This window comes from Penaeus monodon, chromosome 36 (assembly GCF_015228065.2).
Source record: "Penaeus monodon isolate SGIC_2016 chromosome 36, NSTDA_Pmon_1, whole genome shotgun sequence".
Taxonomy (NCBI): Eukaryota; Metazoa; Arthropoda; class Malacostraca; order Decapoda; family Penaeidae; genus Penaeus; species Penaeus monodon.
In genome coordinates, this window is record NC_051421.1 from 13,885,587 (window position 1) to 13,910,586 (window position 25,000).

Below are 25,000 nucleotides of genomic sequence, written 5' to 3' on the forward strand. Positions count from 1 at the left end.
AAAACAGGGCGATAAGCAACTGAGTATGAGTGGTACAGATAGATACGAAGAGGAAGCCAAAGCTCTATCGTTAGATTTTTGTCTTGTAGAATAGAGGAAATTTCCATTACTTTGAAGAGGAAAAAGAAATAGTACACTTCCTTGCAGAATCACACAATCTAAGCACCTTGTGTACTTATTTTTTTAGACTGCGTGTATATATACACAGTCAATAGTTCTGGCAGGAAAGACGGCAGATCCTAGAACACGATATAGCCCTCGATCCAAGAACAAGTCTGACAAGTAAAAAAAAAAAAAAGAAAGAAAAAAACTCACGCTCTGAAAAGAAACTTGAATGAAGACCTTATTTATCCCATGAATGAAGGACCGCCGCCGGTACTTCCACGGGAGCAACTGGTTGGGACGATGAGGTGGAGGGCGGGCCGTGTCAGGTGGCCAGAGGTCCACAGAGAAGGAAAAGGATGGTCTGTTGAATTCCTTGGCAGTCCTGAGGCATTTGGTATGGAGAGAGGGAGGGGCCTGGCTAGGAATTTTAATGAGGGGAGAAGGGAGACTGGAGGCTCATTGAGGGGAGAGAAATGGCTGCAGGGGAATGATGGAAATGACCAATGGAGGCCTGTGGTTCTTTTTTTTTTTCTCCCCCTTCGCTTTCGGTCTCTCGTCTCTTCAACTCTCCCCTTCGCTTTCGGTCTCTCGTCTCTTCAACTCTCCCCCTCGCTTTCGGTCTCTCGTCTCCTCTTCTCCCCTCTTACCCTTTCTTCTATTGTTCTGTTAGGCCTGTCTTCCTACTCTTCCTGTCTCTCTCCCCCTCTCTCGCTTTCATCTCTTCTCCCTCGTGCCTCTCCTCCTCCCCGTCACTCTTTCCTGCTCACGCTTTCATCTCCCTCCCCCCCCCCTTCCTCCTCCTCCCTTCCCTTTCTCCCACTCTGCCTCTTCCCTCAGTTCCTCCCCCTCCCCTTCTCCTTCGCTCCCCTTCCTTACCCCTCCCCTTCTCCTTCGCTCCCCTTCCTTACCCCCTCCCCTTCTCCTTCGCTCCCCTCCCTTACCCCCCCTCCCCTCTTGCCTTTAACTTCAATTCAAATGTTAGTCGTTCGAATTATCGCCTGCCATCGATTCATTCATTCTACATATTTACTCATCTCTTCATCGGCGCCTTCGTGGTGTTATGCCATCTATCATCGCGCTTGCTTCCTCTTCCCCTTTCGTTTGCTCCCCCTCCCCCCCCGCTTCCCCCCCACCCAAGAGCGGAGACGTAGAACCTGCATGACCTACATTTGGTTCCTCCGCCCCCGCCCTCCCCCCCTTTCCAGCCATTCGCCCCCCCCCCTAGTCCTGTTTGCTGTGGCATAATGTATGTGATTGTTATTATTCATGATTGTTGAGGCATGCGAAGGTAGGGGACCGGGAGGAGTGGTGGGAGGGGGGGAGGCACCTTCCCTCCTCCATACACGCACACGCACACGCACAACACTGGCGCCTGCATCACACCACACGCACGCACACACCCTACCACACGACACGACACCACACCACATCATATCATATACTACACCAAACCACTCCATATCATACCATACCACACCACACCACATGCACATCAAATCCTACCAAACAACACACACTCGCCACATCACGCTACGCCCATCACACCACACCACGCTACGGCCACCACACCATGCAACGCTCATTACACCACACCATACCACACCACCCCACACCATACAACACCACCCCACACCATACAACACCACCCCACACCACCCCACACCATACCACACCACCACACGCTACACCAGCTACAACCCACAACCCACAGCACAGCAGCGCACGGCAAATAGGCTGCGACTCGCTAATTCGATCGCATACCAGAGGGAAGTTTACACGTTGACTCATGTAGCTATGGCTGGTTAGATCAGGCCCTCTATTTGCGTATCTCGTCTTCAAGAATTTTCTCAGAACTGCGAGAACTGCCGTCGGGAATTTTTTTACACCTTCCGGAAGCCACGGGAAAATCTTCTCGTCGTCCGAGGAACACGTTCGCGTCGCCTTGCGGAAATTCTGCCGGTGAAAAGGAGCACGGAGGAAATCTTCAATTGAATATCCGGGGTCATTGGTCGATCATCCTTTGCGATGACCGAAAGCGTCAACAGCGGTGGCTAATGAGACTGTCTCCTCCGTCATAATCTTTTCCTCTCCGTGAAAATTCTGAGTAAGAGATATGGGCGAAGCTAATGAAACTTCCCGTCTTATTAGCTTCGCTGCTAACTGGCGATGTCTCACTCATCCCGTCATCCGCTCGGAAGGGAACCTAGATAGGTGATAGGAGTCCTTCGGGAAAATGAAGCAGGGTGAGAAGGTGACGTGCAGGTGAATATGCAGTCGACCCCATGGCCTTTTTGGTCTACCGGTTTTCATAGTCTTTAGGAGGTGTTTTTTTTTCCCTCTCTCCCGATTTGGCCTCTCTTGTGGTTGAGACATGAAGAGTACCACGCGACGTGCCCCGAAATGTTGCGTCACTCTTCATATGCAGGAGCAACACGTGCGCGAGTCGAGCCTTAACATCTATAACTCCATGCAGGTGCGGAGCTGGAGCGGGGTGGGTTCGGGAGGGGGTTAGGGGGGGCAGGGGGAAGGGGGGGTATACATAAAGGCCGAATGTGACAAGCGCATTACTCTTGTGAGGACGAAATGCATTCCTGATGATTGGGAGACGCAAGTCTTGATTTTTCTGGACCTGTACCTTAGACTGGAATTCGTGGAACCAAGATCAAAACAGAACCGCGCATGGTTGTTTCGCCTTTTTTTTCTCATTCTTCTCCTTATTTTTCGTTCCCTATTGTCACCAGTGTGATCCAGATCAGGCACAGGCACAATCCAGTCTCTGCTCAGCCGTGTCAGTCGAACATCGCACCCGAGGTCGGTCCGGCGTAGCGCGCTCGGCACTAGCTTACTACCTTCCGGGCTTCCAAGCGTACCAGTGAGTCTTGTGCCGCCGCTGCTCCGTCACTTGGCACTTGGCACTCTGGCTCCCTAGATGTCACTCCTAGAACTCATTTTTTTTTTATTATTGGTACGATTGACAGATAAGCCAAGAGACTTCCTTTTGATAGTTACGATGTGGCTGGATTATGCGTAGTCCACGTATGTTTTTTTTGTGTGTGTGTATGTATATATGAATTTAGTCTTCAGAGCTCGATGAAACTCACTTTTTTCGATGTTAGGCAATATAGAAATTTTGTCTTTTATCCGCTGAAGGTTATTGCAGATTGTTCGTTCTATTGGCTGGTGTTCTAGTTATTGATAAAGAACAAAATGAATGTGTTTTTGCATTCTGCATAACATCCAGTTATATAAATACACACACATATGTATGTTTATATATACAAATGTATGTGAAATGAAGTAATGTAATATAATAATGTGTAACCGTAAACAAGCTAGTATACCCAACCTTTTAGGAAAACAAACTTCCTTGTAAGAAAACAAAGGAAAATATCCTCAAAAATTCCTTTGTCCGAGATAAAGTCAGATGTGTAGCACAAGGCGTCCAGTAAATTAGAAGGCGTCGATTTGGCTGTGCTTGATGTCTGTCTTTGTTTCTGCGTTTGTTTGTGAAGGAATATCTTCAGTGATGATGTTGGGGGGGGGGGGAGAATGGGGATGGAAAGGTGATAATGATTTTGAGAAAGTGAAAGAGAGAGAGAGAGAGAGAGAGAGAGGAAGGAAAGAGGGAGAGGAAGGTGGGAGAGGTGGGAGGGTCATCTTAAATGTGACGACGAACAGCTCCGCCAAATTATTAAGGATAGTGAATGTCACCGCTCTGTGTATCTCTTTTCTCTGTTTCTCTGTTTCTCCTTTCTCCCTTTTCTCTTTTTTTTCTCCTTTCTCTCTTTCTTCTTTTTCTCTTTTTTTTCTCCTTTCTCTCTTTCTCTCTTTCTCTCCTCTCTCTCTCTCTCTCTCTTTCTATCTTTCTCTCTATCTTTCTCTCTTTCTCTCTTTCTATCTTTCTTTCTATCTTTCTCTCTTTCCCTCTTTCTCTTTCTCTCTCTCTCTCTTTCTCTCTCTCTCTCTATCTTTCTCTCTCTCTATCTTTCTCTCTCTCTCTCTCTCTCTCTCTCTCTCTCTCTCTCTCTCTCTCTCTCTCTCTCTCTCTCTCTCTCTCTCTCTCTCTCTCTCTCTCTCTCTCTCTCTCTCTCTCTCTCTCTCTCTCCTTTCTCTCTCTCACTCTCCCTCCCCCTCACTCTCCCTCCCCCTCCCCCTCCCTCTCTCCCTCTCTTCCCCCCTCTTCCCCCCTCTTCCCCATATACGTATACATAAGCGTATGTGTAGGAGGGTTTGTATATATAAACACAAAGTACAGATAGATAGTTCGGTAGTTATATAAATAAGCTTATGTCTGTCTGTCAGTCAACCAGTCTGTCTATCTATTTAAACATCTATGTAATTTATCTTTTTATCTATCTATTTATCTATCTATTTAACCTATCTATGTAATTAATCCATCTATCTATGCAATTTATCTATCATCTATGTAATCAATCTCCCCATTTGTCTATCTATCTATGGAATTCATCTATCTCTGTAATTAATCTACCTATCTATCTATCTATCTATGTCATTAATCAACCTACCTGTCTATCTACATGTCATTTATCTGTCTCTATCTATCTATCTATCTATCTATCTATCTATCTATCTATGTAATTAATCTCTCAATCAGCTATCTATCTCTCCATCTACCCCTGTAATTAATCTATCAGCTATCTATCTCTCCATCTACCCCTGTAATTAATCTATCAACTATCTATCTATCCATCTACCCCTGTAATTAATCTATCAGCTATCTCTCTCTATCTATCTGTGCGATGTATGGAGAGGAGGAGTGACGAACGGAGCGCCGTCTGTGTCGGTCGGGTCGGGTCTGTGCATCTCTCGGGAGTAATTTCCGGAGTGGCACGGAGGGAGCGTCTGCGGGCGGGTGATGGGGCTTCGTGTCATGTCATGTCAGAGAGGAGGGAGGAGGAGAGGAGGAGAGGAGGAGTGGTGGGAGGAGTGGAGGCTGAAGGATAAATGGAGGCTGAAGGATGAGTGGAGGAAAGGTGGAAGGATGAGTGGAGGAAAGGTGGAAGGATGAGTGGAGGAAAGGTGGATGGGAGGAAGGTGGGGAGAGGAGGAGGGAGGAGGAGGAGGAGGAAGAGAAGGATGGGGAAGAAGGGGAAATGAGGAATAGAAAGAGCAATAAGGGGAGGAGGAGAAAGCGGAGTAGGAGGAGGAAAAGAAATGCGAAGAAAGGGAAGGGGAGGGAGAGAAAGAGGAAAAAGAGGAGGAGGAGGAAAAAGAGAAAGGGTAAGCGGAAGAGAAAGAGGAGCTCGAAGGGGAAGAAAATGGAGAAGTGGAAGACGAAGAAGAAATAGGAGAAGACAAAGGGGAAAGTAAAAGTAGATGAGCAGGAAAAACACCCCAGGAGGAGTAAGGATGTTCAGGAGGAAGGAAGGAAGCAGAGAGAGAGAGAGGGAGAGGGAGAGGGAGAGGGAGAGGGAGAGGGAGAGGGAGAGGGAGAGGGAGAGGGAGAGGGAGAGGGAGAGGGAGAGGGAGAGGGAGAGGGAGAGGGAGAGGGAAGGGAAGGAAGGCCTTGTGATTGGCATAGACACTCAGCTTTGGCCTAATCACTGTCATGTGAATCCGTTTTTGAACTTGTACTTGGAAGCCATCTCCCCCCTCCCCCCTCCCGTCTCTCTCTCTCTCTTTCTTTTTTTTCTCTCTCTTTCTTTTTTTTTCTCTCTCTTTCTTTTTTTTCTCTCTTTCTTTTTTCTCTCTCTCTTTCTTTTTTTTCTCTCTCTTTTTTTTCTCTCTTCTTTTTTTTCTCTCTCTCTCTTTCTCTTTCTCTCTCCTCTTTCTCTTTCTTTCTCTCTCCTCTCACCTTCCCCTTCTCTCTCTCTCTCTCTCTCTCTCTCTCTCTCTCTCTCTCTCTCTCTCTCTCTCTCTCTCTCTCTCTCTCTCTCTCTCTCTCTCTCTCCTCCCCCCCCTCTCTCCTCCCCCCTCTCTCCTCCCCCCTCTCACCTTCCCCTTCTCTCTCTTTCTCTCTTTCTCTCTTTCTCTCTTTCTCTCTTTCTCTCTTTCTCTCTTTCTCTCCTCTCTATCTATCTATCTATCTATCTATCTATCTATCTCTCTATCTCTATCTATCTATCTTTCCTTGTCTCCCTAAATGCCACTTTATTCCTTCTGGTTGCAGTGTCATGTTTTTAATCCACGGTTTCTGGTCTCGTCCACAGGTGCACGAAAGCGGGTGGCCACCACTTCCCGAGTCGGCCTGTCTGACCCTACGTACATCACTTCGGCCTCTCTTGCGAGCCGAAACGTCGACAGCACTACAACTGCAAGCAACAACCGATAGTCTGTGCGTGGAGTTGATGCAATAGATATATTTTTTTTCGATTTTTTATATATATATATATCGGCCGTATCGTTTTTTTTTTTCATCTGAGGAACCCTTTTTGCTTTTCTGGACTTCGTTAAATCGACTGTGAATCAGGAGAGAGAGAAACTGGACTTGACCGGACCGTGAGTGGGAATAACTGTGTGAGAGCGTGACCTCCACCGCTAGTGAGAAATAACTGCCAGAATACGGTGTAATCGTGGTTGTATATACATATATATTTATTGCCGAATCGAACCCCGGGCGGCAGAAGTGTGCGAGCGTGTGTCCGTGCGTCATCCCGGGCGGCATCAAGCACCGGAAGTGAAGTGCCGCGGGTGTGGATTCCCTTGGCCGTCGCTGCTCCCCGTCGGTGACCCCGCCCGCGCCTTCGCCCGTGAGCCAGTTCGATGTTGAGCCCGGCGCGGCGGGTGGGCGCATGGATATCGGAAAAGGACTGGGCGTGGGCCTTCAGTAGTACTGCTTATCGGTCTTGGGCGTGGAACGTGGGCGTCCTGCTCTTGGTCTCCTCGGCCGCCCACCACAACTTTCCTACCACAAGCTCCTCGGTCGTCACTCCCTCCTCCCCCTCCCCTCCCTCCCCTTCCCTCTCACACCCCTCTTCCTTCTCCCCCGCCCACCCTCCGCCCCCGCCCTTCCTTCCCGCCCCGCCCGGAAGTGCCACATCCGTCTACGACTCCCAAGGACTACAACTGAGTCGCATCAGGAGCTTCAGTAGCAGTAGCCAGAACAGCATCTTCGGCAGCAGCATCAGCATCAGCAGCAGCGGTAGCACCATGCTGGATACTCAGCTGCTCAAAGTTCTCTTTGCCATCTTCATCCTCGTGTTCTGGACGGTGTTCTGGGTCATACACGTCATCAGCATCATTTACGGGTGAGTGTTTTTTTTTTCCGTGGGGCGCCACACCTGCCCCGGCGAGTCACACCTGTACGCGCGTTGACTCACTGGGAAGCAGGTGTGCCAGACTATCGTATTTAGCTTAAGAAATCTATAAATGTATGATTGTATAAATGTATTTACGTTTGTATTCTGTGTCATGGATGTATATACTATATACTATATACTTATATACTATATACTGTATACTATATACTATATACTTATATACTATATACTTATATACTATATACTTATATGCTATATACTTATATACAATATACTTATATACTATATACTATATACTATATACTATATACTATATACTATATACTATATACTGTACCCTACACTCACTCTCACTCTCACTCTCACTCTCACTCTCACTCTCACTCTCACTCTCACTCTCACTCTCACTCTCACATGACACACACACACACACACACACACACACACACACACACACACACACACACACACACACACACACACACACACACACACACACACACACACACACACACACACACACACACACACACACACACACACACACACACACACCACACACACACACACACACACACACTTTTGCTTAGGCGTTCTTTAAATAGGCAAGATCTTGGCTCCTCCTTGCCAACCCTCTCCCATCCCGTCGGCCCAAATGGCCTAGTCATGGATAACAGACCCTATCCTCTTTTTTACGCACGCCCTACCGTACTCTGCCGGCGCCTCTCCTATCGTACTCTGCCGGCGCCTCTCCTACCGTACTCTGCCGGCGCCTCTCCTGTCGTACTCTGCCGGCGCCTCTCCCACGCTTCCCCTGCTTTAACCCCCTCCCCTCCCCCCTCCTTCGTCTAACCCAGTCATGGGTGACAAAAGAAACTAGGCGAGAATCGGGCCATTCCAGGAGGGTTGCCTAGCTAGAAATTCTAAGCCTAAAAAGAATGTCAATAACGTAATAACAGATAATAAACTTCATTGGAGATTTATCATGCTGGCAATTTGCAAAGAATGTAGCCAAATTGCCAGCTAGAAATTTGATAGGCCTGAAATCTCTCTGCCCTTGAATTTTTTTTTTTTTTTTTCATCTGCGCCCCTATCGTGCGTCTCAATTTACCGTAGCTATATCGAGGGCGGCATCTGCTCACCGTCCGCTCTCTCTCTCTCTCTCTCTCTCTCTCTCTCTCTCTCTCTCTCTCTCTCTCTCTCTCTCTCTCTCTCTCTCTCTCTCTCTCCCTCCCTCCCTCCCTCCCTCCCTCCCTCCCTCCCTCCCTCTCTCTCCCCCTCCCTCCCTCCCTCTCCCTCTCCTTCCTCTCCCTCTCCCTCTATCTCCCTCCCCCCCTCCCCCCTCCCCCCTCCCCCCATTTAGTCCAGGCGTTAGCCTATAAGCGCGTCTACTTCATTACCCGTTCCTTTTCCTCACTCTCCCCTACCCAGGATAATGAAGGCGATAATGATAAAGCGGTAGATGAGGGCGGCGCGGATAGATAAGGTTGCCAACAATCGTGAAGCGATCACGTTCCAGCATTATTTGATTAGCTAATTGGCTATTGGGGAGGCGTATTTTAAACCGCAATTATGTTGAATGAGAATAAATGAGTTCAGGTCCTGACGTGACCTTTAAGCGTCTAGGGAAGGATCGCGAGGGGAGAGAGAGAGAGAGAGAAGGGGGAGGGGCAAGCAGGGGCAAGTGGTAGATTGCAAGGTTTGTTGGCGAATGGTCGTTAACGGTAAGTTCCTTTCTGCTCGTTATATATCTCTTCAAGGACTACATTACACGTCTGAGCGCCCGCTGTGGGTGTAAGTAGGCTGGCATTCGTCTCGTTAGCCTCGTGCGTGCGTGTACTTACTTGCCTGACTGTGGAGGCAGCGGGAGTGAAACAGGTGTGCGATTATCGAGCATGGTGGGTGTTGCGTCTATTAAGTCAGCGCCCGGAACGTTATCATCTTGGGCGAAGTCGAAGAGTATTTTTCTTTTTTTCTTTTTTGCCTTGGTGCGTGTTGTTGTTTGTGTCTGTGTGTAATGGCGTGTTTTTTTATTATTATTTTTTATTGACTGGTTATGTATTTCTACGCGTGTGCGGGCGTGTGTTTAAGTATGGGTGTAAAAGCTTGTGTTCCCCTGTTTGTTTGTTTTTCCTTTTTTGACCTCTCCTTTTTAGTTCCACCTGCTTTGAGATTTTTTTAAAGCGTTATATATGTTTAGTACTAGTACTAGTAATGTAATACAAACTGATTCAGCTTGAGGGAAGACATCACGCGGGACAAACTTTTGTTACCTGACGCGTCACCATGGAAACCAGGTAATGATAGCGGCACGGCGGGGGTGGGGCTAGGGTCGGATGGCCTAGGGGTTGATTTTTTTTTTTTTTTGAGGGGGGGGGGAAGGGGGAGACCTCCCTCCCTCAGCCCACTACCGCCAGACACAACCCCCCCGTGCTGGCGTGACTCCCACCCGCATTTTGGGCAAGACGGGGCAGGTGCCAAAAGGCGTGTTTGTTATTGACTGGCGGGGTCTTTGACGTCACGGTTCTTGCCCCCCCCCGCCCCCCCTCCTCCCCTTCCCCTTTCCCTTGGGCTCGCGTCTTCCTCCTGACCTAAAGCCCCAGGCACCCCCCCGATTCCCGACACCTGTGTCGGCCCCCCCCCCCCCCTCTCTCTCTCTCTCTCTCTCTCTCTCTCTCTCTCTCTCTCTCTCTCTCTCTCTCTCTCTCTCTCTCTCTCTCTCTCTCTCTCTCTCTCTCCGTTCCATACTATTCTCTTAGCCTACCTCCCTTCCACCTCCCTTTGTTCCCTTCTCTTGCTTCTCTCTTCCACCTCCAATCCCCTCTTCCTCCCCCTCTTCATCTCTCTTCCCCTCCTCCTCTCCCTCTCCCTATCCTTCCCCTTTTTCCTATCCTTCTCCCTTCCTCTCCCTCCCCTTTTCCCTTCCCCTCCCTACCCTTCCCCCACTCCCCCCTTCCCCCACTCCCTCCCCCCTTCCCCCACTCCCTCCCCCTTCCCCCACTCCCCTCCCCCCTTCCCCCACTCCCTCCCCCTTCCCCCACTCCCTTCCCATCCCCCTGTCCCTCCCTCCCCTTTTCCCTTCCCCTCCCTCCCCTTCCCCCACTCCCTCCCCTTCCCCCACTCCCTCCCCATCCCCCTGTCCCTCGCTGCCGTCACCAGCGGGTTTGAACAACAAACACACTCGGTCGTCAGGGCCTCCGACTCCGCTTTCCCATTGATGTCGGATAACGGCGAAGAACGTCCTGGGGAAGAAAAAACTTTGCCGATAAAAGTACGAGAAAGGATGAATTACTGATGAAGGTACTAAAAAGAGAGAGAGGGAATTATAAGGAATATATAGAAGAGCAGGTACTAGGGGAAAGATAGAGATGGAAAGTAACAGGAGAGAAGATACGGGGGCGAAGGGAATATAGGCCTACAGAGTAACAGCGAACGATAATAATGGGACCGGAAAATAAAACATAGAATACCAAGAAACTGTAGAGAAGATATCAGGAAAGATATATACATATATATCTGAAGGCTTTGGAAAAAAATACTGGGAGAGAGATATCAAGAGACAGCGATAGGGAAATATACCAGGATCCAGTCATGAAAGTGAGAGTGAAATATACCAAATAACACGAGAAACGGTACAAGCGGAGAAGAATATACCACGTAACAGAAAGAGAAAGAGAAAGAGAGAAAGAGAAAGAGAAAGATATAGAGAGAAAGATAGAGCGAAATAGAAAGAAAGATGGAGAGAGACTGAGATAGAGAAAGATAGAGAGAGATAGAGAAAGATAGAGAGAGATAGAGAGAGATAGAGAAAGATAGAGAGAGATAGAGAAAGATAGAGAGAGATAGAGAGAGATAGAGAGAGATAGAGAGAGATAGAGAGAGATAGAGAGAGATAGAGAGAGATAGAGAGAGATAGAGAGAGATAGAGAGAGATAGAGAAAGATAGAGAGAGATAGAGAAAGATAGAGAAAGATAGAGAGAGATAGAGAAAGATAGAGAGAGATAGAGAGAGATAGAGAAAGATAGAGAGAGATAGAGAAAGAAGAGAGAGATAGAGAAAGATAGAGAGAGATAGAGAAAGAAGAGAGATAGAGAAAGATAGAGAGAGATAGAGAGAGATAGAGAGAGATAGAGAAAGATAGAGAGAGATAGAGAAAGATAGAGAGAGATAGAGAAAGATAGAGAGAGATAGAGAAAGATAGAGAGAGATAGAAAAAGATAGAGAAAGATAGAGAAAGATAGAGAGAGATAGAGAGAGATAGAAGCCAGAAGAGTCTGGAGTCATTTGGATAAGGAAGTCATACCAGAGTAAAGTGGAGGAATTGCTGAGAGAAAGCTTAACGGAATGACAGTAGAGAAGGTACTGGGGGAAATGCAACAAATAACATTGCAGAAAGCACAGGGAGAAAGAACCTAAATAAATAAATAAATAAATAAATGAATAAATAAATAAAGAAAGAAAGATAGAAATAACCCTGTCAAGAAAAAAAGACTTAATCCTATCAGGATGGAAATAGTAACGAAGGAAAAAACTTATTCATTCCCTCTGGTATTTACGCTTCCCCCTTCACTTTTTTTTTCTCTCTCTCATTGATTGGCTTCGCGTAAGTGAGTGAAAGGGGGGAATGGAAGCGGTTTATGATGGCAAAAAAAAAGAAAAAGAAGAGGGAGAGAAAAAAATAGAGACTGCAATGGAGGGTCTTGTGCAACTTTTTTTTGCAAATTTATCGTTCTGGTCTCGTAAGAATCGAAGGGAGTTCTTTTTGACATATTTTTTTCTTATTCTCAGATTTTGTGTTGCTTTTCCTCATATTAGTGGTCTTTATTTTGTCGCTAGATATTTAAGATATTAATAAAGACAATTTTGAATAACCTCCTCTTCCTCTTCCTCTTCCTCTTCCTCTTCCTGTTCCTCCTCCTCCTCCTCCTCCTCCTCCTCCTCCTCCTCCTCCTCCTCCTCCTCCTCCTCCTCCTTCCTTCTCTTCCTCTTCCTTCCTCTTCCTCTTCCTCTTCCTCTTCCTTCCTCCTTCCTTCCTCTTCCTCCTCCTCCTCCTCCTTCTCTTCCTCTTCCTCTTCCTCCTCCTTCTCTTCCTCCTCCTTCTCTTCCTCCTCCTTCTCTTCCTCCTCCTCCTCCTCCTCCTCCTCCTCCTTATTTATTTATTTATTTATTTATTTACTATTATTTGTTATATTTTTTGTTTTTGTTTTATTACGAGGCGAAAATAACATTTTGCAAAGGTCGGTTGATGTCTGAATGCAGTGTGTCTGAGTAGCATCGTTGTGCCTCAATTTTTATCTCTGACGTGTTTGTTACGAAGCCTGTCTCATCACCAGCCTGCAAGCCTGTCAGCCTTCATCACCATCGCCAGCCTGTCAGTGTGTATCTTCGCCTCGTAGAGATAGAGAGACTTCGTAGTTAAATGTGTGTTAAATTATGTACATTTTCTTGGTTATTTTTATTTTTTTTGCTGAGTTACATTTTGATTTGATTTATATTTGTCATTTGTTATTTGTTATCGTTATTGTTATTATTGTTGTTGTTATTATTATTGTTACTATTATTGTTACTATTATTATTATTATTATTATTATTATTATTATTATTATTATTATTATTATTTTACTATTATTATTATTATTATTTTACTATTATTATTATTATTATTCTATTATTATTATTATTATTATTATACTATTATTATTATTATTATTATTATACTATTATTATTATTATTTAAACTGTTATTATTATTATTTAAACTATTATTATTATTATTATTATTATTATTGTTTATGTGTTTGTTTGTATGTATGTATATATGTGTGTTTCTTTGTGCGGTTGCGCGCTCGCCCGTGTGTATGTTAATCCATCGTAAAGGAGAGGTAGGCCTTTGAGTTTGCGATGTTATCCCATTTTGTACTTGTTAATCTATTTTATTTTATTTTCATTGTTTTTAATTATTTGTCTATTTATTTACCCTTACCCTACCTCCCTTCGTTCCCTTCTCTTGCTTATCTCTTCCAATCCCCTCCTCCTCCCCCCCTCTTCATCTCTCTACCCCTCCTCCTCTCCCTCCCATTCTCCCTCTCCCTCCTCCTCTCCCTCCCATTCTCCCTCTCCCTCTTCCTCTTCCTCTCCCTCCCATTTTTCCTCTCCCTCTCCTTCCCCTCCCCTCTCTCTCCTCTCTCTCCTCTCTCTCAGTTTTTATTTATTTATCTATTTATTTATTTATTTATTTATCTTTTTGGATCAAGGCCGATCCTGAAGGGCCAAGTTCGTCGATGGGCCATCAACCAGGAGGTGTTGGTGTTGGTAGGTTGAGTGTCGCTTGATGTAGATTGGTTGCTGAAAGGGAATTTGATGTGGTAGAGAGGGTGGGGGGGGGGAGATTGGTTGCTGAAAGGGAATTTGATGTGGTAGAGAGGGTGGGGGGGGGAGATTGGTTGCTGAAAGAGAATTCGATGTGGTAGAGAGGGTGGGGGGGGGAGATTGGTTGCTGAAAGGGAATTTGATGTGGTAGAGAGGGTGGGGGGGGGGGAGATTGGTTGCTGAAAGAGAATTCGATGTGGTAGAGAGGGTGGGGGGGGGGGAGATTGGTTGCTGAAAGGGAATTTGATGTGGTAGAGAGGGTGGGGGGGGGGGGGGAGATTGGTTGCTGAAATGGAATTCGATGTGGTAGAGAGGGTGGGGGGGGGGGAGGTTGGTTGCTGAAAGAGAATTCGATGTGGTAGAGAGGGTGGGGGGGGGAGATTGGTTGCTGAAAGGGAATTTGATGTGGTAGAGAGGGTGGGGGGGGGAGATTGGTTGCTGAAAGGGAATTTGATGTGGTAGAGAGGGTGTGGGGGGGGGAGATTGGTTGCTGAAAGGGAATTCGATGTGGTAGAGAGGGTGTGTGGTGGGGGGGCAATCCGGAGGGGGTGGGGAGAGGGGGGGGGGCAAATGGAGTAGCACTAAGGAGGAGGGTTAAAGGGGGAGGAGGTAGATGGTGGAAAGCGGAATAAATGGGGAGATGAGGAGGAGGAGGAGGAGGAGGAGGAGGAGGAGGAGGAGGAGGAGGAGGAGGAGGAGGAGGAGGAGGAGGAGAAGAAGAAGAAGAAGAAGAAGAAGAAGAAGATTAGGAGGAGGGGGAGCTGAGGTGATGGTGATGATTATAATTATTGTTAGTGTTTTTCATTTGATAAAAAAATTATATGTATAATTATAAGGATTACAGCGATGATGATGGTGTTATCATCATTATCAGTGTTGCCACATCAGGCTGTAAGATTAAAGGTAATGTGACCAATGGAATCATATATATAACACGCACGCTTTTTTAACGTTGGTAAAACCTGTGGTCAGTTGATAATCGTGTCAACGTTTGCGTGTGCAATCAGTGATGTCGGTTCCTATTAAAACATAAATAACCACACTGCAATTGTGTTATATATATATATATATATATATATATATATATATATATATATATATATATATATATATATATGTATATATATATCGTTACCACAAGTATCAACTAATTACATGTTAACGAGGTTTACTGCAATAATAGTTGAAGATTGCATAGATATGCGACATGCATGGCACGCCACAATACTTCTCATTAACCTTGCTGTTGCACTAACCCCCCCCCCCTTCTTGCAACAACGAAGGTGTTGCAGTCACATTCCCCAGGCAGGTCATGAGACCCGTGTTAAGCTCTTTTATGCCACGCTACGAAATTCCTCCCTCGGTTAGGCTGGAGGGCCTCTCAGAGCGACGCCTCGTCTCCATGCGGGCGCCCTATGCCCGCCCATGCCTCTAGTCGTCGCGGCCAAAGCGATCGGCCTCATGCCACCCACGCGCGCGCCTTCCCCGCCCTCGGTTGCAACGCCCCTGCTCGTTCTGGTTCTCCGCTGCGTGTTCCTTCGCCCTCATTATTATTGTTATTATTATTATTATTATTATTATTATTATTATTATTATTATTATTATTATTATTATTCTATTTTGTTTTCATTATCAACCTCACTGTCATCATCACTAACACTACCATTACTAGCACTGCCATTACTAGCACTGCCATTACTAGCACTACCATCACTATGACTATCATCACTAGCACTATCATCACTATTACCGTCACTCTCAATCATCAGGTTAGAACCTTCCGTTATTCTGAACTGAAATGCCTTATCTGTACTTTTGCAACCGCCAAGATCTTGTTGTTAATCAAGTCGCCATCAAGATTTCGAGAGTGGAGGCTCGACGGCGCGCAATTACTGCCTGTTTACCAATAAGGTCGATTTATGTCGTTACCGCAGGCAAATATGGGCGTTGGGTAGAATTGGGTTGTCGGGGAGGCGGGGGGGTGGGAGGTGGCAAAGGGTTTGGGTATATGGCGGTGGTCGGTGTGTGTGGGGGGGGGGGGGTATGCTTGACCCAGTGATTACTTATTCATTGATTAATTAACCTGGTTGTTCTTCGATTCCTGTTTTGATCACGACGGTCAATAATTCTACCATTTGGATGATGAACGGGCTCTGCGTACCGTAGATGTTATGGCATTGCCGTGGCAACGCACGCACGTGACTCACATGCGGACAAGCACAGGCACGCGTGGGAATGGACAGATAAAAAAAAACAAAAAAACAAGAGGTGGAGGCATGCAGAACTATTTGTTCATGATTCTTGGGGTGGGATCATGCAGGTCTATTTGTTCACGATTTCTGAGGGTGGAGTCATACAGACCTATTTTTGCATGTTTTATATCACATTGGTTCATTATGATGGCGATGATCAAATGTGGATGTTAAGTGTACATATACATTATATATATATATATATATATATATATATATATATATATATATATATATATATATATATATATATATATATATATATATATATATATATATATATATAAGTGTATAAGTCTCGATGTGATATGAAAGATATAACCTGGGGATGCGCCAGTTTTACCCTTTTTTTTCTCGAAGTTATTCATTCTCATTCATACGATCTGTACATTCATTGAGTGTGAAATGGTATGTAGACAGAGCATAGGATATCATATTTGTGTAACTGGGGTTCTTGCTGTGTAATGTGTAGGCGTGTGGGGAAGGGAGATGCATTGTGGTGGTGACTAGTTTTGTGAATGCGATCATTAATAACACCGGTAATGGTGGCCGTTAATGATAAGGTGTGTTTTCTCCTGCATGTTTTCATCTGTGTGTTTTCACCTGTGTTTCTTCATCTGTGTTTTCATCTCTGTTTTCACCTGCGTGTTTTCATCTGTGTTTTCACCCGGAACAACAAAATGGTGATAAATTCAGTCGGACGAGAAATAGGTTACCTTAATAACTCGCCTTTTGAATGCCTTTTTTCATGCGAAGGTCACGCTGGCACCGTCAAGGTCAGCAGACCCCAAAGTTTACTGACCTGTCAAACAATACCTGCGGGAGTATTTATTTGCGTGTCATGGCCAGGGAATGTTAAGCAGAGGAGTGTGTTGGGATTATGTCATGTCACGAGTGTGATACGACATAGGAGCGTCTTGCATTGGGTGTCATGCATTGATTGTCATGAAATCTGTCATACAAGAAGTGACGTGTCAGGGGAGTATCATTAACAGAAGACCCATGGGAGAAGAGGCATGACAAGGGATATGTCATGGTACTCATATCGTGGTAGGGGAGTGTCATGGTAGGAACAACTTGCGAAATGTAGACTCAGGAGCGTAGATGTTTGGGGTTACGTAATGCCAGTTCTCTGTGCTTGTCGATTCCAATTTCCTCTTTTTTCTATCTATCTATCTATCTATCTATCTATCTGTCTATCTGTCTGTCTATCTATCTATCTAATTATCTGTCTGTCACTTTCTGTCTCGGTTAGAAGCATACATTGGTATAAAACAAACAAACATATCGACAGGTAAATTGATATATACCTTAACAGACAGACAAGCATAAGTAGACATGCATGCCAGTATAAATAGATCTGCCCAGGTGTGGAGCAGGTGCAAGTTGCCGAGGATGCCGTTTTGCAAGGAAGATGTTGCTGGAAAGTTCTTGCAAACAGACCTCTTCTTTTTGCTTGCTTGGATGTTTTGAAGTTGATGCGCTGACGTTTTTGTTTGTTCGTCTGTGCTTCTTGCTGTCTTTGCTTTGTTATATATATCCGTGTGTCTGTTTGTCTGTTGTGGAGTTAGAAGGATATGCATTTCGATATCTATGGATGGGTTTTAGTGTATTGCGTTTTTTTTTAGGGGAAGTAGAATGAAAGGTAGATAAACAAGCAGTAAGACATAGACAGGCAGACAAGCAGACAGGCAGGCAGGCAGGCAGGCAGGCAGGCAGGCAGGCAGGCAGACAGACAGGCAGGCAGGCAGGCATAGACAGACAGGCAGGCATAGAGAGACAGGCATAGACAGACAGGCAGGCACAGACAGAAACAAACAGGCAGGCAAGCAGTCATTACCAAATAGGGGGAAATAAATGGCGCTAAAGAGAGAAAGAGCTACACAGGAGGGGACAGCGGCGACGCGTAAAAGCAAGGCATGTGTAGCACACGGCCACAGAGGGGACATACAGCGTTGCCAATCGTTAGAGCGCTTATGAAGGTCTCGCTTAGCCTAGCGACAATTGCTTGCATAGCCGAGGGCTCTTTGAGGGGGGAAGGGGGGAGGGAGATGGGAGAAGGGGGAAGAGAGAAGAGAGAAGGGGTGGAGGGTAGCGGGCATAGTTGGTCGTTTCTTCTCTGTCTCTGTCTCTCTCTGTCTCTCTGTCTTCTCTCTCTCTCTCTCTCTCTCTCTCTCTCTCTGTCTCTCTGTCTCTCTGTCTCTCTGTCTCTGTCTCTCTGTCTCTCTCTCTCTCTCTCTCTCTCTCTTCTCTCTCTATCTCCCCTCTCTCTCTCTGTCTCTCTCTGTCTCTCTCTCCTGTCTCTGTCTTCTGTCTCTGTCTCTCTCTTCTTCTCTCTCTCCTCTCTCTCCTCTCTCTCTCTCTCTCTCTTTTCACCCCCCTCTCCGTGTCCCTCTCCCTCTGCCTGTATATTTTGTCGATGATGTGTTGCTGTTCCCTCCCACCTCTCTCCCTATTTCCTTTCGCCATGTCTCCATTCGCTTTTTTCCTTTTCTTTCCTCCTCCTCCTCTTCCTCCTCCTCCTCCTCTTCCTCCTCTTCCTCCTCTTCCTCCTCTTCCTCCCCCTCCTCCCCCCCCCCCTCCCCCCTCTCCCCCCTTCCCCTCCCCCTCCCCCTCCCCCCCTCCTCCTCCTCCTTCCTCCTCCTCCTTCCCTCCTCCTCCTTCTTCCTCCTCTTCCTCCTCCCCTCCTCCTCTTCCTCCTCCTCTTCCTCCTCTTTTTCCTCCTTCTTCTTCCTCCTCTTCTTCCTTCCTCCTCTTCCTCCTCTTCTTCCTCCTCTTCCTCTTCCTCTTCCTCCTCTTCCTCCTCCTCCTCCTCCTCCTCCTCTTCCTCCTCCTCTTGCCTCTCCCAGCGGCGACTCCCAACTTATCCGATTTCGTGTCGAGTTCGGATATATGGTCGGGTCGCGGCGGTCTCATGCGGCGCGCCGGCAGATGACGGCCGATCGGTGGTCCTGCGGTTCTCCCCTTGCGGTCGGAGGCGAAAGCGAGATCCTGATTATTATTCGTCGCGTCAGTCGCCGATAGCACCACGCATCACGTCGGGGAGGGGGTGGGGTGGGGTGGGGCTGAAATGGAGGGGGGGTTATTGTGTGTGTGTGTGTGTGTGTGTGTGTGTGTGTGTGTGTGTGTGTCCGTGCGTGCGTGTGTTGGGTAAGCTGTTAGTCACGCGTTTGTGTTTTTGTGTGTCGTTTTGTCGTCGATTGCACTGTGTGATGTGCGTCTTGAGCTGGTGTGGCCATGAAGTTTGCTCGTTGGGGGTGTGACTGTGTGTTGTTAGCGCGCGTCTCCCTGCCTGCTTCTCTCCTTAAGAGTTGGAGGACAATTACTGTGTGCTTGCAAGTATAAAAGAAGAGGAACAGATGTTCTAGAGAGAGGGAGAGGGGAAGGGAGAGGGGAAGAGAGAGAGAGAGGGGTAGAGAGGGAGATGGGAAGAGAGAGAGTAAGAGAGAGAGAGAGAGTAAGAGAGAGAGAGAGAGGGGTAGAGAGAGAGAAGAGGGGTAGAGAGAGAGAAGAGGGGTAGAGAGAGAGAAGAGGGGTAGAGAGAGAGAGGGGTAGAGAGAGAGAGGGGTAGGAGAGAGAGAGAGGGTAGAGAGAGAGAGAGGGGTGAGAGAGAGAGAGAGGGTAGAGAGAGAGAGAGGGGTAGAGAGAGAGAGAGGGGTAGAGAGAGAGAGAGGGGTAGAGAGAGAGGAGGGGGAGAGGGGAGAGAGGTGGTTTAGAGAGAGAGAGAGGGGGGTAGAGAGAGAGAGGGGGGTAGGGAGAGAGAGGGGGGTAGAGAGAGAGGGGGGTAGGGAGAGAGAGGGAGAGAGAGGGAGGGAGAGGGAGAGGGGGGGTGGAGAAAGAAAAACAAGAAGAACGAGATTGCGTCATGGAATGTGGTTTTATGGCGAGTGGTGAGAGTAGAACTATCTCCCGAGAAACGGACATCTTTTTTCCCTTCCGGATGAAGGAGAAAGAAACGAAACTGAGAATTAAAAAAAAAAAGTCGCATGTCGAGACTGGTGCGGCTTCACGTGCGGATGGCCAGCGCAGCCGCCGAATGAATGGCTTGCCTGGACGGCCGCGGGCGAAAGGATCAGGTGTTTTGGTAAAGGTCAAGGCATACGGGGTCAGGTGTTCACGGTGCTCTGAATTCCTCTTCTGTGCTGACGCTCTCTCGGGGCTCCCCTTTCTCTTCTCTCGCTCTCGCTACTTCTTCCTCCTCTTCCTTTTCCTCTTCTCCTTTCTTTCCTTTCCTTTCCGTTTACATCTCTCTGGCTTTCCCTTTTCTTCTTTCGCCTCCTCTTTTTTTTTTTCAATCATCCGTTTCCGAGGTCATTCTCCCCGTGGTAGTGGTTCGGAGTTCGAGCCCAAGATAGCGCGTGCTGAGAGACGGCATCGAGACGGCGTGAACTGGTTATCAGTCCCCGGGCAGCCGGTTACCGTGACCTTCGTCCGGCCGCTTGGGGAGGAGGGCGAAGGGCAGGGAGGGGGAGGGGGGAGGGCAGGTGGTGATCCGGGGGGGGGTAGGGACTAAGGGCAGGGAGGGGGAGGGGGGAGGGGGGAGGGCAGGTGCTGATCCGGGGGGGGGACTAGGAGCGGGGAGGGGTGGGGGAAGGATAATGGGGGAGGCGGAGGGGGAGGAAGGGGGTGGGGAGGGAGCGAGGGCGAGGAGCAAGGGAGAGGGCGGGGGAAGGGGACGAGGGACAATAGGCTGGGATAGGATGAAGGGGAGGAGGCGAGGGGAAGGGGCAGGGGGAGGCGAGGGGAAGGAGGCTGTGCCAGGGGAAGGGGAAGAGGGAGGGCGAGGGGAAGGACGCTGGTAGGGGAAGATGGAGCGTAGAAGGGAGGAGTGGCAGAAGGTAGAGGTTAGGTAGAGGTTAGAACAAACCATATTAGGGCTTGAAGGAGGAAAATCCTGTCCTGGAATTCGATGGCGGGCCTTTGTTTTTTTCTTTCTTTCTTTCTTTCTTTCTTTCTTTCTTTCTTTCTTATTTTCTTATTTTCTTATTTTCTTATTTTCTTATTTTATTTTCTTTCTTTCTTTCTTTCTTTCTTTCTTTCTTTCTTTCTTTCTTTCTTTCTTTCTTTCTTTCTTTCTTTCTTTCTTTCTTTCTTTCTTTACGTTGAGACAAAAGAGGATGAGGCAAATTATCCTCACCCCTATCTTAATAAGTCCCTGTGTGGGTGTATGTATGTAGGTGCATATCAACAGATGAGAATATATACAATGCTTAATAAACCAAAAAAACAAAAACAAAAAAAGATATATACAATGCTTAATGTACAAAAAAAAAAAAAAAAGTATTCAGAGTCCGTGGTTTGCATATTAGTAGAGTGATATAACGCGATAATTTTCCACCCGCATCTTGATAAATCCCCTAATTGGCTCACCTAACCACATACGGCGCACATAACATATAACATTGCGCGCAATATATGATCATGATCCCTTAGGAAAGATCACAGAAAAGCGCATTAAGGGAGACTTATGAGGCCGAGGGGGGGGGAGAGGGAGAGGGTGACGGGGGGGGGTAGAGGAGGCTGCCGAGGAGATGCTGAGTAAGCTGGTCTGTCTGTAGCGTCTCCGTGGCCTCTGGCTTCTCGTCCTGGGGGGGGGGGGTCTGGCATGGGATGTAGAAGCACCCACGCGCAGTCTGTCTGTCTCAGTCTGTCTCTGTCTCTGTCACTCTCTCTGTTTTTCTCTCTTTCTGTTACTTTACCTGTCTCTCGTTGTGTCTCCTTCTCTCTTTCTCTCTTTCTTTCTCGCTTTCTTTCTCTCTCTCTCTTTCTCTCTTTCTCTTTCTCTCTCTCTCTTTCTCTCTCTCTCTTTCTCTCTCTCTCTTTCTCTCTCCTCTCTCTCTCTCTTCTCTCTCTCTCTCTCTCTCTTTTTCTCTTTCTCTTTCTCTCTCTCTCTCTCTCTCTCTCTCTCTCTCTCTCTCTCTCTCTCTCTCTCTCTCTCTCTCTCTCTCTCTCTCTCTCTCTCTCTCTCTCTCTTTCTCTCTCTCTCGTCGATTTAGCTAGATTGTATACATACCCTGAAAACTTCTCTTGTTTCTTACAGGCCATTTTATCGTTTTGTAAATAAACTTTCAGTACAGGTCAGTTTAGGTTTTTACCTCCCGCTCTGCGTATCCTCCCCTCTGGTGCCCTCTGTTCTCCCAACGCTCTTCTCTTCCCAACTCCTCTCCTCTCCTCTCCTCACTCAAGCTCTCCTCTTCCCGTTTGTCCTCTCTGTGCTCTCTTCCTCTCTCCTCTCCTCTCCTTACTCACGCTCTCCTCTCCTTACTCACGCTCTCCTCTCCTTACTCACGCTCTCCTCTCCTTACTCACGCTCTCCTCTCCTTACTCACGCTCTCCTCTTCTCTCCTCTCCTTACTCACGCTCCCTCTTCTCTCTCCTTACTCACGCTCTCCTCTTCTCTCCTCTCCTTACTCACGCTCTCATCTTCTCTCCTCTCCTTACTCACGCTCTCCTCTTCTCTCCTCTCCTTACTCACGCTCTCCTCTTCCCCTTTTTCCTCTCCCATCGCGCTCCTCTCCCAACACACTCTTCTCCTAACGCTCTCTTCTCCCCTTCTCCTCTCCTCACTAACTTGCCTCTCGAACTCACATTCTACAAGGCGCCGTTCCCTTCAAGACGCGAGACGTAGCTCCTGATGGTGTGTCATGGCTGCCCTCCATTAGGTCTCGTCTTCAACACTCTTGCCAGACACATGGGCGTGTTGCGTCATCACTGTCTTGCGTGTGCCGTGTGTGAAGTAATTTTACTGGGGTGGCTCTGTTGCTCGCCTTTCCTAAAGTGCCACGGCTTGCGGCCTCGCTCTGGTTTGTGTGCGAGCAGTTCTGAGAAGCGGTGGGCTTTGGATATTTCATTAGCTTGGAGCGCAACGACTGGCATTATCGTTGTGGTATGAAGAAAAGGCTCCGCAGTTGCTGGGTGATTTGTCAGAATGAAATACTTCCGTCACTGAATTCATCGTCTTTAGTATGCCCGTCAAGGCTTTTATTCCGAGCCCTCCTTTAAGCACAGGACAGAGATGGGGTTTGATACTGAAAGAGTATAGGAACTCAAGGGGGTATTCACTCTCTGCAGTCAAGTTAATGATTGATTGATGACCTCCTTGTATCAAAAGTTCAAACAGTTTCCTTGTTTTTTTTTCCTAGGGCGTTAAAAATGTTTTGCAAAGTCAGTCTGCAAATTAACTTGTCAGATAAAATCAAATCGGATACTCAGATCACATGTCAGATTATGATATAGGTATAAAAGGAATTACTCTTTTTTTTTCGAAAGCCATGATTTAGCGTATATCAGTTGCGACAGAAATGAAAAGGAAAGCCCTCACGCTTTTTCTTTTTTGCTACTGCCAGCAAACCTTTGAATTTCCCGAACTACCTGACCACGGAAGCGTCTTCCTCGTTCGAAAGTGACAATGAGTACTCCAAACAACAGTTACGCGTGACTGTCGGGTGCACAATGAGTCAGCGAAAGATGACTCGCGACTGTGTCAAGGTAACAGTCGTCGAGTCAAGGGCGTATAGGAGAGGGACGAGGCGCACTGAGTCACATGTATATCTCTCGGGAAAGGCAGGGGGGTGGCATGACGTGGGGGATATCGAGGAGAAGGGGAAGGTGTGGAGAAATTCTGTCAAGTGGCTTTGTATGACTCGAGTTTAAGCTCTTAAAGGGAGACGTTTTAGTTGATTACTTGGATGAATGCGGTGATTGGAGATTGGTAGAGAACCTTAGGCAGCGTCCAAACGAAGCATGTGTGCCATTGACACTGGTTGAAACAATAGTGGTTCGTAAGGGGGTAATTAGCATTAAACTAACGAAGCACGCGTTACAGCCGGAGGGAAGCGGCTCGGTTACCCGCAAGAGCCACGCTGTCTGAGGTGGTGGACAGTCCGGCAGCGCTTATTAGACGGCAGATGGGCAATGGAAGGTCATTGTAGAAAGATCAAGGAGGGAGGGGAAGAAAGGGTGGTGTGTTTGCTTACCTTGTTCACGCTTTCGGCTCAGTCTCACGCAAAGAAGGGGTAGAGAAAGAAATAGAGAGAACTGATTACTACAGTCTTGCTTTACGCAACTCTCCACACAAGGTGCAAAGTTGCAGAACCTTGTGGCCATGGCAGAGCAAGCGTGCATTTCCTTGTATTTGTCCTTGTGTCAAGTATGGTGTTGCAATTGCCACGCGATTGTGTGATGTCGATCTGAATAACGCAAGTAGACAGAGCTAGAATATTAGTTACTGACCGAAATATTACTATAACCTTACGCATGACTTATCTACCTCGCCCTGACTGCTGAAGCTGCTTCGGGTAGAACCGTAGCAGATAGGGCGATAAAGAAGACACAAACCAGCAGATTTCGCAACGAAACGAGACCTGTTAGGCTTTCGTTGTTAGCGTGTGTTTGTGGCGCAGGTCCGGCGGTGGTTTAGTTGTGGCGAGGTTGTGGTCTGGCGTAAAGTTTACGGCATCTGGTGTGAGCGGCGGGGGTTCCAACGGGTCTGACGGGATACCATAGCATGCCACTTTCTTTCTAGCGACGCCGAGCCGATTCTTCCCTTCCTGCTGTCAAGTCATAACCGTCCTCGTTGTTTTTTCAGCCTCCTCGAGCACCGTCGATTGGGGTTTGTCTGCTTCGTGATTTTTCGAACCCCTAACTAGTCGCGCCATACACATCGCTGACAGCACCGAGAAATATATATATATATATATATATATATATATATATATATATATATATATATATATATATATATATATATAATATCTTTTCGTCTCTTCCGATGCCATTCGTGAGCGGATTGAGACTGGCAAGTCATTAGGGGGGGGAAAGGAGGAGGGGGAAGGGATGATTTTAAAATACACGACGAGTCAGTCAAGTCGGCCTTTAGTCAAGACTTCTCTTCCTTTTCCTAGTAGAGTTCGGATGCGATATGCGGCGCGCGACGGCTCGTGTTTACGCCTTGCATGACTGCCACAGATTTAAGCGGGTGGGGGGTGGGGGTGAGAGGAGAGTGGGGGGGTGCGTCATCGTCCGTGCAAGGTAATGGCATTGCGCTGGTATAT

The 25,000-nt window shown here is 47.2% G+C and overlaps 1 protein-coding gene across 3 annotated transcripts in view; it reads left to right on the top strand.

Moving 5' to 3' along the window:
• Window positions 1-25,000, top strand: part of LOC119595762 (ceramide glucosyltransferase-like) — a 79,025-nt gene that overhangs the window by 11,409 nt on the left and 42,616 nt on the right. For all 3 annotated transcript variants that reach the window (XM_037944901.1, XM_037944902.1, XM_037944899.1), the window contains exon 2: window positions 6,276-7,313. In XM_037944901.1, the coding sequence (XP_037800829.1) occupies window positions 6,829-7,313 (485 nt within the window). In that variant the 5' untranslated portion in view covers window positions 6,276-6,828. The remainder of the gene's footprint in view (window positions 1-6,275; window positions 7,314-25,000) is intronic.